This window comes from Euleptes europaea, chromosome 15 (genome assembly GCF_029931775.1).
Source record: "Euleptes europaea isolate rEulEur1 chromosome 15, rEulEur1.hap1, whole genome shotgun sequence".
In the NCBI taxonomy this organism is placed as follows: Eukaryota; Metazoa; Chordata; class Lepidosauria; order Squamata; family Sphaerodactylidae; genus Euleptes; species Euleptes europaea.
Genome location: NC_079326.1, coordinates 39,576,502 through 39,592,531, shown reverse-complemented (window position 1 = coordinate 39,592,531; position 16,030 = coordinate 39,576,502). Strand labels below are relative to the sequence as shown.

Genomic DNA, 16,030 nt, shown 5'->3' with positions numbered 1-16,030 from the left:
AACCAAATATTGAAAAATGTACCCAAGCAAAGAACATTTTACAAACTTTTATTTGCTCCATACTGATTTCTAGTTCTCTAGGACAGCTAGATTTGAGTCAATAGTACCTCAGATATCAACAAGATTTTTGGGGTATGAGCTTTTGTGAGTCAAAGCTCCCTTCACCAGATATGACAAAGTATGTGATAAAAGGAGCTTTGACTTCCAAAAAGTCATATCCCGAAAATCTTATTGGTCTCTAAGGTGATATGAACTCGAATCTAGCTGTTCTACTGCAGATAAACATGACCTCTGAAACTAGTTCTATGGAGGCATCCAGTATTTTAGGCAAACCTACACATACAAAAAGTACACAAGAAGCTGCCTTATACTGAATCAGACCAGTGGTCAATCCAGATGAGTACTGTCTATTCAGACTGGTAGCAGCTCTCCAGAGTCTCAGGCAGAGGCCCTTCACATTGCCTACTACCTGATCCTTTTAATTAGAGATGCCGGGAATTGAACTTGGAACCTTCTGCACGCCAAGCAGATGCTCTACCACAATCACTGCCCCTCACTAATCATATTTTATATGGTTTTGCAGATCCTTTTATAAATAAAACATTGAATTTTCATATCAAATTGCAGCACTTTTTATCAGAACAAGAGTAAAATGTTAAATATTAAATTTACCTCTGCAGTGTATTAAGTATACATCTATACAAAGGGATTATTGATATTTAGGTGAGAATTAGTTTAAACTTGCTGGGAATGACAATAATGCTAGGAAAAGTTGAAGGCAGCAGGAAAACAGGAAGACCCAACGTGAGATGGATTGTCTCAATCAAGGAAGCCATGGCTCTTGGTTTGCAAGACCTGAGCAAGGCTGTTAATGATAGGACATTTTGGAGGTCATTAATTCTTAGTGTCGCCATAAGTTGGAAGCGATAGCACTTAACGCACACATGTAATTTAAAGTAGATTTCTATATTTTACGGTGCTTTCATCAACTAATCCTCCTTACAAAATGCAAAATATTTAAACCATTAATAGTTAATAGCATTTTATAAACTATAGAAAATAATTATATATATGTTAACAAAATAGATCATTTGGGAGGGGGGGAACTGCAAATCAGTTAAAATTAAAATACAACCCTATTGTGTAGGAAGGGAGATCATTAACAAATGGTGTCACCAGCCAATGCAGTCTACTTTGAGCATGGTTACATTTTCAAATATTGTGACTTGTGTGTTTCTAACAGAATAGATCTCATTCATTTGTAAATGACAGGTGCTTGAGTCTATTTTAATTGTAGTGAGTTATGCTTATTCTGTATCCAGTTATTGTTAAAAACCAACATGTCAGCATCACATTGGTGGACTTTATGCTTGTGCAGAGCAATGATTTGGAAATGTCTAGAGCTAGCTTTGTGGCATAACGATCTCTCCTTGAGGAACATAGCCTGAAACTCTCAATATATATAGTCCTTTGCCTACCTGCCTCTCTGATTCAGTCACGCTGCTGATGGACCTATCGATGCAACTTGGACCAGGGTATCTCGTTCTCACCACCAGAACCTTATCTCACTCTGATCTCAGACACCTCTATCTGGGGCTGCCACTGCAACATGGATTATTTCAGTCACCCCTGGACAGTCCCTGGACAGTGCAAAAGAGGAGCTCCGGGCAGTCTTTGTGCTTTCCTCACCAAGTAACAGAGCAAAGTAGTGCAGGTGGCTGCTGACACATGACCACCATGCAAACTGGTGCAGAGTCACATGGGAGCATGCCTGTCTCTGCTGCCTGTGGAAGAGATGGATCAAATCCAGCGTCTTGCCCATTGCCTTTCATGTTGTTGGCCAGGACAGCATCTGTGCTGACGCCCTCAGTCACCAGGGCACTATGGCTGATGAGTGGGAATGCAACAACTGGTACTTTAGCCCAGTCTTCTGTCGATGGATTTTTCGTCACATAGACTTCTTTGCAACACTCCAAAATGTGAAGAGTCAGGTTTATTGCCCCAGAGCGGGAAAGGGTCATTGATCTGTAGGAGATGCCTCTTCTGTGGTTTGCATCCTATCACCCTTGTCATCGAAGTCTTGAGGAAAATAAAGAGGGACTACATGCATTGCATCTTCATGACCCCATTTTGGCCTCACTAGGGTTCCCCAGGATGCTGCAGATACCCAGGGGTCATTGCACACTTCTCAGCAGGACCTGAGACTTGTTGTGACAACATCCCAGTAGGATCTTGCATCCACACTCTGCACTAGCAGCTTGGAGGATTGAGCCAACTAAGTGATTAAAGAAGCTTTGAGAGAGGATCCTTTTCAATGCACAGATGCCATCTATGAGGAGATCCTACAAACATGTTGGTGGAAAGTGCTGCCAAGTTGCAATCAACTTACAGCAACTGTATAGGGTTTTCAAGGCAAGAGATGAACCGAGGTGGTTTGCCATTGCCCGCCTCTGCATAGCAACCCTAGATTTCCTCAGTGGTCTACCATCCGAATACTAACTGGGCCGACCCTGCTTACCTTCTGATATCTGATGAGATCAAGTAAGTCTGGGCAAGTGAAAGCAATTCACCATCTTTGCTTCCCAGTGTGGGTGGAATCCAGCTATCCACCCACCCACATCTGTTCTAGAGTACCTGCTCCAACTTCAGTCTCAGGCTAAAGCATTCTTCTCTCGGAGATCTCAGGATCTCTTCTCAAAGTACAATCACTTTTCCAACAACCTCTAATGAAACAGTTATTCCAGGGCCTTGTTTGGTTGTATCCTCCAGTCCAGGCTCAATCTCCTGTATATTCAGCTGGTCCTGATGCAATTAACGGGTAAACCCTTTGAGCCTCTGGTTACCATTGACATCAACCTCGTCACCTTCATAGTCACTGCCATTATCTGTGAATGTTATGCAAGATAAACTCCAGAACTCTGCACATTGAAGCTGGATCCTGCTTACATCAAAAAAAGGTAATGGTGATGCCTGGCATAGCCTTCTTACCAAAGGTAATCTCTGATTCTACTGAACTTCCCCCCCCCCTCACCAGCAACAGATACAGAACATAATAATTTGACTTGTGCATGGCACTTTCATTTTATATGGACCCAGACAGCATCTTTTGGGCAAGATAAGAAACTGTTCATATGTTATTCTGAATCATATATAGTCTGAGGCTGTGTTCATGAGGAAGAGTCTTCATGGCAAAAAACTAGCTGTAAGTAGCTTTTGAATCGTTACTCTGCACAGGTACAAAAACTATCTGTGTGAATTTACAGATGGCTGCTTGAAAAACAGCAGGTACAGGTAAGCAGATTTTTTATAATGCCTACAATGCAGGATTCAGTGATGTTGTGTTTGTGGTATGAGTTAAAGTCATCCTCATTGTTGAAATTCACAGTCCTTCATGAGGTATCTAATCGCTGTCATCTAGATTACAGTTGCTTTTTAAAAAATCTTTTGCTTGTGGAACAGATATGGCTCTTCACCGTATTGGCGTGACTTCTGTGTTTATGCACTTTTGACCTTCCATTTTTTCCCTTTTAAATATTGTTCCATGCTCTTCTGCATGTACAGGCACAGTTCTTCATCTGTCTTCTCCTGTCTGGAGATTTTGTACTCTTGAAACAATAGGAGTATGTTTCACTGTGCTATCTCTTGGCAGGAATTGGTGTATCTTTCATTCAATTCCTCCCTTATTTAGAAGTAGTAGGTTTACTACTTTAGAAGGAAGGATGAACTAGGGCAATTAAAAAAAAACTAATATTGTTTGTACTTTATTTACTGAAAATGTTTTACTGAAGCAGTTTTGTTTTTACAAAAACCTATTTTCTGTTAGAGGTTGAAGGACCTAACATTTTGGAACTGAGTAGGAAAAAAGGTGTTCTGAATTCAAAGATGTCACTTACTAGTACATCATTGAAATTTATTTTGCCTTAAGTGACCCAGTTATTCTTAAACTGTGATTTTGCTGCTTCATTTTCAAGCAACGCACAAGACTACAGCTGAAATATAGATGGCAAAGAGCAGGGAGGTGTCTGGGTGCATGTTGGGTTCAAAGTTAACAAGGCTCATTGAAAACACAACCCATCTCTCAGTTTTAAAACTTAAACTGAAAAGCACACTACCTCTTCATCAACACAAGCAGCTGCCGTGGAACCTTGAATTTGCATTGGCCTTCTACATGTGCAGATTTAGCTCCGTTTTATCTTGACCAGCAGCTCAGTTTAATTTGGAAGCCTTTTCAGCTTCCTGCACATAGCACATGTAAGAAAATGTGGTGGTCTGCAAGGAACACGCGAATCAGAAAAGCATCTGTAATAACTTTACACATCACGGTTTTAATCTAAGGAAATGAGCTTGACAGTCCAGGAGGAAAAAGGGTGATCTGATAACCACTTTTTTTCAACCCAGGTACAGCTGGAAACTAGGCCTGCAGAACTTGTTAGAGGTAGAATGAATTAAGTTATTACAGCTCATATGGCAGGCCTGAAGGTGGAATTTCAAAAAATACAAGGTGTATGATAATCTTAATGCATTTTACATTTTTTATTTAGGTCCAGTAATTAGTGAACCATGGGAGGGTCTGCTGTGAGGGCTTGACCAAGGAGTAAGACTTCATTCAGCCAAAGATTGTATGCTAGCTTTAGAGTTGGGGGGGGGGGGGGGACACAGCATGCTGCCTGCCCATCTTCTCCCAGACTTCTCACCATGTCCCCTGGTCTGAGATGTAGTGAAAGTTTGGTTCTCAGATGGAAACTTCTAGCTGCGTCCCTGAGCTCAGATACATCTAGAACAGTGGTTCCCAGCCTTTTTTTGACCAGGGAACCACTAGGACTTTTTTTTTCGGTGCAGGGACCCCAAGATTCAAAATAAAAATTCCGAGAATTTGAAAATAAACTTTAATCATAACTGTTAGTTAAACATTAAACTTAGAATAATATTTGAATATATATATAGTTTTATAATAGAGAACTTTTAATTGAAAATATTAATTTATTATGGGTTTATAACTTTGTTTTGCGGACCTTAATTTAGTTCTCGCGGACCCCTGGGGGTCCACGGACCTCTGGTTGGGAACCAGTGATCTAGAAGCTTCTCGGCTGGGACGTCAGAACAGGGGAGGGTGTAGAAATTTCCTGTGGGAGTGGTTTAGAATGCTTCTCTCTCAGCTGTTGTCTGAGCTGAGACTCAGCATTCTTACACAGAAAACAGCCAAAAGTTGGTATTCTCACACTTCTACCTCCCCCCCCCCCCAAGTTACTTACGCCATAATGGAGCCAGGTGATGTCACGGGGTTGTCCACCTAGTTCCAGTCAAGATCCATTATGGCCCATTTAACGGCTTGAGTTGTGCACCGCTGCTTTAGAGAAATGAAAAATCTGTTCTCCTTTCTAGGTTTGGAAATCATAATATTACCAGAAGAGATGGAAGAAGGGGGAAAAGAGAATCAGATCCTTCATACCCTTAATAAGGGTATTAGAAAAAAAGCCCTTGCTGTTCTTTAGGAAATTTAATATTCATAATCTTAAATGCCAATTGTAAAACGTGGCTCTCTCAGTCCTGTCAAATTAGTGTAGAAATAGGCTTCATCTAAGTTGGGACCAGTGCTTTTCAGCCTGTTCATCAATGACCTGGAGCTAGGGGTGAACATCGTCTCCCACACCTGGTACTCAGCCTGAAATCCACTTCAGTCTTTTCTTCCTTTTCTTTTGCATTGGCTAGTATCATTTTCAAGGGAGTTCATAAGCCTTCATAAAGAGGCATTTCTGTATATTTTCTATATATGATTGAAATATTGAGCTCTGAACCTAGAGGATCAAAAGCTGAAAGCAAGACAGTTTGACATTGAAGTTACCACATACTGTCATCCCTAAGTATTGTAGGTGATCCAAACGTTCTGGACACATCCAACTTTATGGAACCTGTTTTTCAATCAAGATATTCAGAATGAGGGACACAAGTGTTCTAGCATTTTATTTTCAGATATGGGTATTTATTTCAACGGACATTTGTTTCTCAAAGTGTAGAAGAGATGTACATTTGACTGCACATTAAACTAAATTGGGGGGGGGGGATCCCGAGCTTGAATACCTAGCTATTTTAAGCTCGTTTTTGACATAAACATGGATTTAAATCAACAAATGTTATTTTTTTAATGGCTTTAATATATCAGAACGCTGTGTTATTCTTAGACTAAACCAGTCAATTAACATCTTCTGTTTAGCCAGCTGAATGTATGCTAGTTTACATAGCTGATTGCTTGGTTTTGCTTGGTCAGACTTCAGATGATGAACCGTCGAGTACAGGGAAACAAAATCAGTGGCACAGTCGGCCCATTTCTGAATGGACAACACAACAAGTATGCCATTGGCTAATAGGAATGAACATGGAGCAGTACATCACAGAGTTTACAGCCAGAAGTATAGATGGACAACAGTTAATGCTGCTCGACAGTGATAAATTGAAGGTAAGCTTGTGTCCTAATATCATTTTTTAAAAAATATTAATAGCTGAATGATGAAGAGCCTGGATTTCTTGCATAGGACACAGGTCAACAACAAAAATTCAGAAACAAACATGCAGGGTGCTAAAATGTGGATCTTAACAACATCCCTAAACTATATTTCTGATTAATTCATACTGTTATATAATGATCCTTTTGATTCATCATACAATCAGCCATTGGAAGGGTCCTAATAAGTCATTTAACCCAGTCTCCCAATCTACGACAGTATCCTTTCTACAACATTTTTCATTAAAATTGTAAGCAAGGAGCAGACGTAATCTCTGTAGACAGTGTTTTCATTGCTGAATTGTTACAATTATCAAGAGTTTCCTAATGGAAGCTTATAACTTTAAGGAAATATGGGTTAAAACGAACAATGTAAAACTTCTGAAAACTTTGAAACTTTTTTGTCTGGGGGGCGGGACTGGAAATTTGGGGCAAATAGATACAATACTTTCTTATCAAGTCTGAATTTATCTTACTCTTCAACAACATAAAAGGCATCATTTATAACTCAAGCCAAAAAGTATCATTTTATGTATTTATGACATTTAAGGGGGGGAAATCCCTTCGTTGTCTTCAAGCAGACATATGAATGTACCCCATACTAGAGAGAGAAAGAGACAGAGCTGCAGACTCCTGCAGCTTGTGCTCTTAGCACATGCATCTTGTTTGGGCCATCTGAAAAGTAGGGAAAAAATAAATGTATAAAGTATACAGAAGTGTTATTGTCTAATACTGTAGATTATCTTAAATCTTTATACTACAGATTTGGGGAAGCCTTGTCAACATTGTTTCACTCATTACAAAGAGAAAATATTAATAGTTTTTCAATAATCCTCAAAATTTCCAATTTTCCATTTGAAAAATTGAATAGAATACTCAAGGAAAACGAATCTGCAAGGTTTCTCCACCTATATTTTCTCCCCCCCCCCCGAGCCTTCCACATCTCTACTTCAAAACTGCAAACTTTTATTATGGAAGAATGGTTGGCTTTTGTTCATAATACTGTTATTCATGTTGTTAATATTTTAGATTTGTGTCCATCTAGAAGACTAATTAAAAAACAGCACCAGAAAATTAGGGTTGTTTTTTTTTCTTGGCCTTTTTGGTAAGGGATAGTGGGGGAATTATAACATGGCCTTAATCTCCCTTATTTATGCACTTGAAAATCTGACTGTTGGGTACTTCCTAGTGATAAATTACATTAAACCTATACAAAAATAACATGTAAAATTTGTCTATTACCTTGAAAATGTGGAACTCGCAAAAAGGTTTTCTAATCTTGTCGGATGTTGCCATCTGCTGATTAAAAACTATACTACACTCTGCTATCAATTTATTGCTAGTTTTTCATTTGCTGTAGTTAGCATATTTTTTTAATTGCTATATCGGTCAAATTTATAACCTCTTCTGCCAAGGAGTACAGGATGGTATAAAGCGAGGCTGTTCATTTTTTGTTTTTAATCCTCGCAACTGTGTGTAGTAGGGGGCAGACTAACAGTGCATTCCTAAAGAGAGTTACTCCAGTCTAAGCCCATTCATTTCAGTGGGCTTAGACTGGAGTAACTCTCCTTAGGAATGCACTGTAGGAGATGTGAATCAGCCCAAGGCACCCAGTGAGCTAAATGACCCTGGCCTCCCCTGTCCGTGTCCAGCATTGTAACCGCAGTGCTGCTTTCCATGAGCCAAGAGCTTACCTGTGACCAGAGAGTTTTTTTTTCTTTTGACCTTCAAATCCTTGTACCGCAGCAGAAATTTGAAATTTCTCCCCGTAAGGTAAAAACCGACCTCTTGAGCTTAAGAGTCCATTTAGGTATTTCTGGCCTGGCCATGGGATCATACAGTAAGAGAATATTTAAAGGAATATTTAAAGACATTGGTCTTAATCTAATGGTACTTGATAACATAACACTTGTTTTTCTTCTAATTGATCTGCTTCTCCCTGTGCAAAGACAAAAATTAATCTGCAGACCTGGTGATATTGGCTCTGCATGTTTTTTCTGTGCCGTCAAGTCACTTCCGACTTATGGCAATTCTGTGAATTAACGACCTCCAAACCATCCTATCATTAACAACCCACTCAAGACTGGCAAACTAAAGGCCATGGCTGCCTTTATTGAGTCATCAATCCATCTCTTGTTGGGTCTTTCTCTTTTCCTGCTGCCTTCAACTTTTCCTAGCAATATTGTCTTTTGCAGTGAGTCATGGCTTCGCATAATGTGACCAAAGTAGAGTAGCCTCAGTTTAGTCATTTTAGGCTAGTACGGACAGAGTAGAGTTCCCCATTTATTAGGCCTGTCTCTGGTGATGAACAGAGCGGGTACCATTTAGTCTGTCTCTTGGGAAAGGGCAGGCTGGTGGGGGTGGAATCCTGAGTGGGTGAGAGAGGATCCAACCTCATGGCTAGTCAGTAAAAGCCTGTTTGTGCCTGAAAGTCTTAAAGAAAATTCTAAGTACTCTCTAAAGCCATAACTAATTTAAATTTATGTGTCTCAGCCAGGCTTCTTGTCTGCCTAGAGATCTGTGCTGCTGATCTATTCCTTGAGAGTAACCTGTAAATATTATAAATCTTCTCAAATCCTGCCTCAGTGATTTTAATAATCTCCTTGTGCATGACAACGTTTACCTCTCAATAGGGGACCCAAAATCTGACCAGTTGCTACCTTTAGAACACCTGGTAACTGAGGGGAAGGTTTGTAGTTTAAAACAAACCTAGATCCCACAAATCATAGGAGGCTGTGTGTGTCCCTCAGTAGGGCAAAAGGCTTGTCACACAAACTCTCAGGCCTACTGTGTCAAAACATCCTAAACAGCGATTTGAAGTTAAAATCTGCAATAACTCCATCATTATCATTATATTTATTAAGTATCTTAAAAGCCAGGTGCTGTATGGTTCTGCTAAATAGGACATAGTCTCCTGAGGCTTAGCATCTGTAAAAGGCAAGATCCGGAAAGGAAAAGGAGAGGCAGAAATTAAGAGGTCAGAGGTGTGGAAAAGAGATACATTTTCAGATACTATGTTTAAATACTTTCAAGGAATGAGGTGAGATATGGTAAGGGTAGGGAGTTCTAAAGAAAGGGGACAGCAAGATAGAAAGGACAAGGGTTTGAAATAAAGCCAATGGCCCAAGATTTTAGCCAAGACGAAAGTATTTGCAGAGCCTATAAAGAAAAGTTAAAATGACTAAACTGAGGCTATCGTATTTTGGTCATGTCATGAGACAAGAGTCACTGGAAAAGACAGTCATGCTAGGAAAAGTTGAGGGCAGCAGGAAAAGAGGAAGACCAAACAAGAGATGGATTGACTCAGTAAAGGAAGCCACAGCCTTCAATTTGCAAGATCTGAGCAAGGCTGTCAAAGATAGGACATTTTGGAGGACTTTCATTCATAGGGTCGCCATGAGTCGGAAGCGACTTGATGGCACTTAACACACACACACACACATAAAGAAAAAGATGTAGAAAGGGATAAAGAACTAAGACAGTCTAAAAATAAAAAGCACTGACTTAACTGAATCTGATAAAGAAATGGAAGCCAAAGAAGAGAATATAGCCAAGTAGAAATGTCGGCAAGTTGAGGTACAGGGGAAAAAATCAAACCAGCAATTGAATTATGAATAAGGGGAGGGTGAAGCTGAGAAAAAGATAAATCAGCAAGAAGAGAATACAGTAGTCAAGGTGAGAATCAGAGAATAAAATAACTCTTTAGCAGGAGAACATCAAAAATTGGATTGACTTAAAAGTTGGAATCAACTGGTTTTTGAAATAGCTTGAATTTTTAAAGAGTGAAAAAAGGAGATTCTAAAGTTCCATCTTTTGGAAGAAGGACGAGTAAAAACTTTACCTAAAGAGAGAAAAATGCAGTTGCCTTGTCAGATCTCAGAAGCTAAGCAGGGTCAGCCCTGGCTAGTATTTGGATGGGAAGGCACTGGCAAACCACCTCTGTTAGTCTCTTGCCATGAAAACCCCCAAAAGGGGTTGCCATAAGTCAGGTGTGACTTGACGGCACTTCACACACACACACACAGTATATTCATCACAAGTGAGCTGATGTGTGTTTGTGGGACTGCTGTCTCCTTACCCATATTTTTTTTTGCCTTCCAGGGGAACATACCACTTGGGATGGGAGCAGTTTTTTGTGACAGAACAGCACCACCAGAAAGGGTTAAGAGTCCCCCCTTCCTTCCCCCCCTTCCAGTTGTCTGATTAAAATTACAGCCCTTGTGGCTGCACTTTGTAGAAAAACAGTGTCCTGAAAAAGTATCACAGAACTATATAGAAGTTGTAGTTCTTCTACACTAATTCAAAACTGACTCGAATTCATTTTAAAAAACCAAAACACCTTTTTGAGTGGTGTCCTGTTATGTCTTTGCTTTTCAGTGTTCCATTTGAATTTAAGTTTATTATGATGCTAAGTGCTGGTAATAGGTACTGATAACTTGTTAAAATGCAAAAAACAAACCACACCTTGTTTATGAAGGACAATACACTTGTTAATCCATACTGTTACACGGGACTCTGTTTTTGTCTTGACTAGCACTGCTGCTATTTGCCAGGAATTTAATAAAGTGTACCCCTTTCTTTGATAGGCCCTAGGAGTGTCCAGTCAAAATGACCGATCAACAATAAAGAAGAAAATTAAAGATATCAAGAAAACACAAGAAAAACTGGAGAAGCAAAAAGAAAAGTTTCAAAGGAAAGAGAGAGAGATTCGGAAAGGTGGCAGGGTGGTTGCTGCTGCAGAATCAAGCTGCTGAAATGATTCAAGCTGCCATATGCAACTAGATACTCTGGTGTTGTCTCAAGGGCTACACTATTCCAGGGTAATGCCTCAATATCTTATTTTTATCGCAGACTTTACTTCAGCTTGAAGAAGTGTAATAATTGTATATTGCTGTATAATTATGTATTGGGGCAAAAGGAAAGTGATAGACTTTATAGGCTTTTTACCTCCAATTTCCATAGTCCCCCATTTATATGACTCACTAAATGAAATATTTTCAATTTTTTATATTTAGATCACCCCTTATACTAATGAATATTAAATTAACTTTGTCTTAAGTGAGGTGTAAATAGGTGTTTGGCTGTCCTAACTTCCTGAAGTGTGTATTGAAAGCGAGATATGCAGTTTATGAGAAATAGAATGTGATGCAAGTTACAGTATAGCGTTGGATGATATCTGGTATAGACACAACATCAGGTCATTATGTTTTGTTGGAGGTAGTCTGCCATTAGTTTTGTATAGAGGAAAAAATTAAGTTTTTAAAAAATAGGAAATTAATTTAATCATATTTCGAATTTAAGTTTTGTTAAATCCTGTATTTTCCAGAGTCCATTTTAAATTCAAAACCTATTGTAGTAATATAAGTTGCAATTCGCTTATTTTTCAGAATACCACTAAATTTCCAATTTGTCTAATATGCTGCAGCAGTATTTCAAAGCTTATAGATCAATTTTATACACATTTTTGTATGTTATACTGTTTTATAATACATGTGATGAGCAAGATCAGTTTGTAATACACATATTTCACTTTCCTACTCAAGATATATCAGGACCAAAATTATATTTTTTCTAATTTTTAAATGATTCTGATCTTCCAGATTTAAAATATAAGAATTGGGGGGGATGCATCAGCAGAACACGGGGTTTCTGCATTACATATTATTACATTGTAGGGTACAAAACTGTTTCTCTTTTTAAACAAATTGCATTTGCTTTCCAGAATAGTGTAAAACACATCCGCTTTTGGTTTACGCCACAATCTATTGTACAAAAACAAAAAACACTTCAGTGATACTTATGAAAAACTGAATAAATTTCATTCAAGCATGAAACTTTTGTTATGTTGCAGTTATAGGGACCATGTGATTAGAGCAGGCTCAGCTTCTTCCTGGTGATCCAACATCCAAGTAGGCAGCCCCTGCAGTGGTGGAACTACTTTCTACTTCTCCCTTGCTGATGTCAGGGCAGCAACGGGGCAAGTCTACGTATCAAGTGTGATGTGCAGACACTATTTGATTTGAAATTAACCAAGGTTTGCAGAAACATATACCATGGCCTAGCTGCCCACTCCCATAAGGATTTCTTCAGCACCAATGAGCTTTTTTGTGTGCTGTCAAGTCTTATGGTGACCCTGTAGGGTTTTCAAGGAAAGAGTCATTCGTTCGGAGGTGGTTTGCCATTGCCTGCCTCCAAGTCATCCTGGTATTCCTTGACGGTCTCTCATCCAAATACTAGCCAGGGTCAGGGCTAAGAGTGTGACAGGCCCAAGGTCACCCAGCAAATTTCCAAGGTGTGAACGGGGATTCGAACCTGGGTTTCCCAGGTCCTTGTCTGACATCTTAATCACTACACCATGCTGGCTTTCCTGCCAGTGAGCTACATTAGATACGAGGGCCTATCAATACGTTTGTGCCCAAACATAAAAGGAGTTGAGCTGGAATTGTGAAACTTGCACAGTATGTTGTCCCATGACATGTCAACTTCTGTTCCAATCTTTGTCTTTTTGGGTTGAAGCATTTCGAAATTAGACCTGCCAGAATGAACAAAGGTGGTGCACTACCAAAACCTGAATACAGGGCAGTAATCAAATTCCCTCAATTAAAAAGCAAAGGAGCCACAAAGATCTACAAGGAAAAGTAATTATGGGGAACAAGGTCCATCCCTAAGCATCGTAAAAACATGGAAAAGACATCTGAAATGTGGAAGCACAAGGCTGGAAGATGAACCTAAAGAAGGGAGACCCTGTTCTTCAACTGATACATGGTGAAAGTGGAAAGGCTAGTCATGGAGGACAGATGAATTACCATCCATTCCATTGTGGCTGAAGTGGCCATTAGCTATGAATCCTCAAGAAAAAAACATGGTTTCCCCCTGAATTTTCTATTCTCCCCCTCCCCCTGCCTTCATATCTCTATCTCCAAGGAAACTGATCTTAGTATTCTGGAAATTAGTTGTAATGCTGGAAGAACTCCAGCCCCCCCCCCCCATTTGTAATCCTGGGTCAGGGGGTGGCTATATTCTGACATTATTTTACTTTCTGCAGAATCCTGCTGCAGCTAGAAGCTGGTTTTGATAATTTCATCTCTTTGCTGGAAGTGTAGCTTGCAGATCTACCCATCAGCTACACTGTGAAGCTCAGTTTTTGAGCTGATAAAAAGGTCGTTATTTGCCGAGATGTGTATTCAGATCCACGAATGTGCAGATTTTAGAAGACTGGTAATACGGTAGGCTAAATTTCTCCTTCAGAACAAAATTAAGACAATTTAGAAGCCTTAAAAATTGTATGATAAAAATGTACAGCAGCATTCACCCATACAATAAACCCGACACTTGATTTGTAGTTAAATGCTTAGTCTTTATTGTTCCTTATAAAAATCACTGCAAGGCATTTTCTTGCAAGCCAAAATTTATTTTCACAGTACAAGATTCAAAATTCTAAATACAAAATGTTTTCAGTTTATTCCTCCCTCAGCAAGCAAAATTCGTTAAAACCTACCTATATTACTATCAGTGAGTGGACAATACCTATGTCTCATTATAAATTAATCTTCTGAAGCACTGCTTTAATAGGAATCAAACTTTGGAAGGACAGTAAATTATTTCACCGTACCTATGACTGGGCAATGAGATTCCCACAACAAACAAGCAGTTACAGTTATCTCGAAACTTTTAGTAGTCTTGAATCAAGGACACAGCAAATCATTCCCATCCAACAGGAACAACATTTATGCAGATCCCCTGTCGACTGGGAACCATTCTCAAAATGCCTGGCTGCATCTAGCTAACAGGACTATATTCACAGTTCCTCTTATCAGATCAGGAGCAACGACCATAGCTCTGATCCAACAGGTGGCTACGGTAGTTCAGATATGCAGGGACAGAGGTACTAAACAGCTGATCAGCCCTTCTTGATTAGCGAGTAGCTACGCATTTGGGTACTGTCTCTTCGTAGGTGTTAAAACAGGTGTTAAACCAATTTCACTGGACCTTGACAGCGTTAATATATTTACAAAGTTACTACATGTAAAGCAATGGCTCCGTTTAGGCTTTAACTGCCTTATATGAAACCCTTCTACCATTTTAATACCACTTTAATTCTACAAGCCTAAATGTTTCAGCTCCAGAGTACAGGAAGGTGCTATTCTGCTGTAGTCTAAGCACACAATTTGGCACAGCCATTATTTTCAAAAGGGTCATATTCCTGAGTAAATTTTTATTTAGGATCACATTGCTAGACACCGCTTGCTCTAAATGCGCCTCTCTCTTGTATTACTGACTTCTGCTCAGTTACTGCAAACTGGTTGCATTCTTGATTCTACAGCTTAACTGAGAAACATGAACGGGGGGGATTAAATTTATTGCAATTATGGATCTGAATTAAAGCAATTTGAACAATTTATGATTGGTAGGGTGCAGCAACTGCAGCGATCATCTTCTTGGATTGTATGTAGTACATGCTGTAGGTTAAGGATATGTGTAGGAATAAGAAACAGTAAGCACAACCTGACACCACGCTTCACAGCTGAATGACCCATCTGGACTTACGATAACAGTTGTTAACTAGATATTTCTGCATAAAGTGTTTACAACTTAGCAGCCTTTCTGGTGGTTCTAAACCTTTTCCTTGCACAACTGGCATTAAATTCTCTAAAAATTGCCGGGATAACAACAAGTATTTACTAGAGTTATGTGGAACAAAATTGATTTAATGCTACTACTTTGGCTTAACTGAGTTACTGGTCAAATTTATATGGAAGAACGTATTAATTTTACTCACAGACAGATATCAGCCTGGAAATTTATGAAACATTAGCTCTGGATGAAAACTAAGTTATTTTTTGAGAACTGATAAATTCCAAAAAATGTAATGCATTTCAGTAATGAAACCAAGCTAGTGAATCTAAATGGTTGACAGAGTAATACTATAAATGTCTTAAGGAAGTATTCCAAAGGAATTAGACACCAAAGTTCCAGTAGACACAGCAGCTGAACTGTCTTAACAATCTGTTCCTAAAGGTTGCTGTAACAGCAAGCTGTGGTTAGGTGAACACACACATATACATCAAGTTAGATCTAGACTACATGTTTCTTGGGAATGAAAGGATTTCTGCCCAAAGAGTGCCATTTTCCTGCCTAATCCCTCCTGCAGCAACCCAGAAAGCCTTCCAAACTCTTATTTCTGGGGGAGAAGGGAACCCCCCACAAGGAAGAGAATTTTGGGGGGCATTTCAGGCTTGCTGTGAGAGGGGGATGCAGGAAACTTGGTGGGTAGAAACAGAAACATCTGCAGAAACATCTAGTCTGCACCCAGACCATCAGCTAATGAAAAGCCCATCACCACAAACATCTGTGATTATACTAGCAGTGCAGCTACAGTCATCCAGCAGAGACACAGGTTTCCAGCTTAGTGTACTGGGCATAACTAGTACACAGGTGAGATTTCAGATTTGGGCTTCATGGTATTTTCTTTATTAAAAGTGGAGCCACAGTTCAGCTAGCTAGAACCGCTAAATAAATCTCGTTTAACTT

General features: G+C 39.4%; 1 protein-coding gene across 2 annotated transcripts in view; it reads left to right on the top strand.

The window, feature by feature from the left end:
- Positions 1–11,253, top strand: part of LOC130487991 (neurabin-1-like) — a 45,753-nt gene extending 34,500 nt beyond the window's left edge. For both annotated transcript variants that reach the window (XM_056861566.1, XM_056861565.1), the window contains 2 exons: positions 6,266–6,454; positions 11,086–11,253. In XM_056861566.1, the coding sequence (XP_056717544.1) occupies positions 6,266–6,454; positions 11,086–11,253 (357 nt within the window). The remainder of the gene's footprint in view (positions 1–6,265; positions 6,455–11,085) is intronic.
- The last annotated feature ends 4,777 nt before the right edge of the window (positions 11,254–16,030 follow it).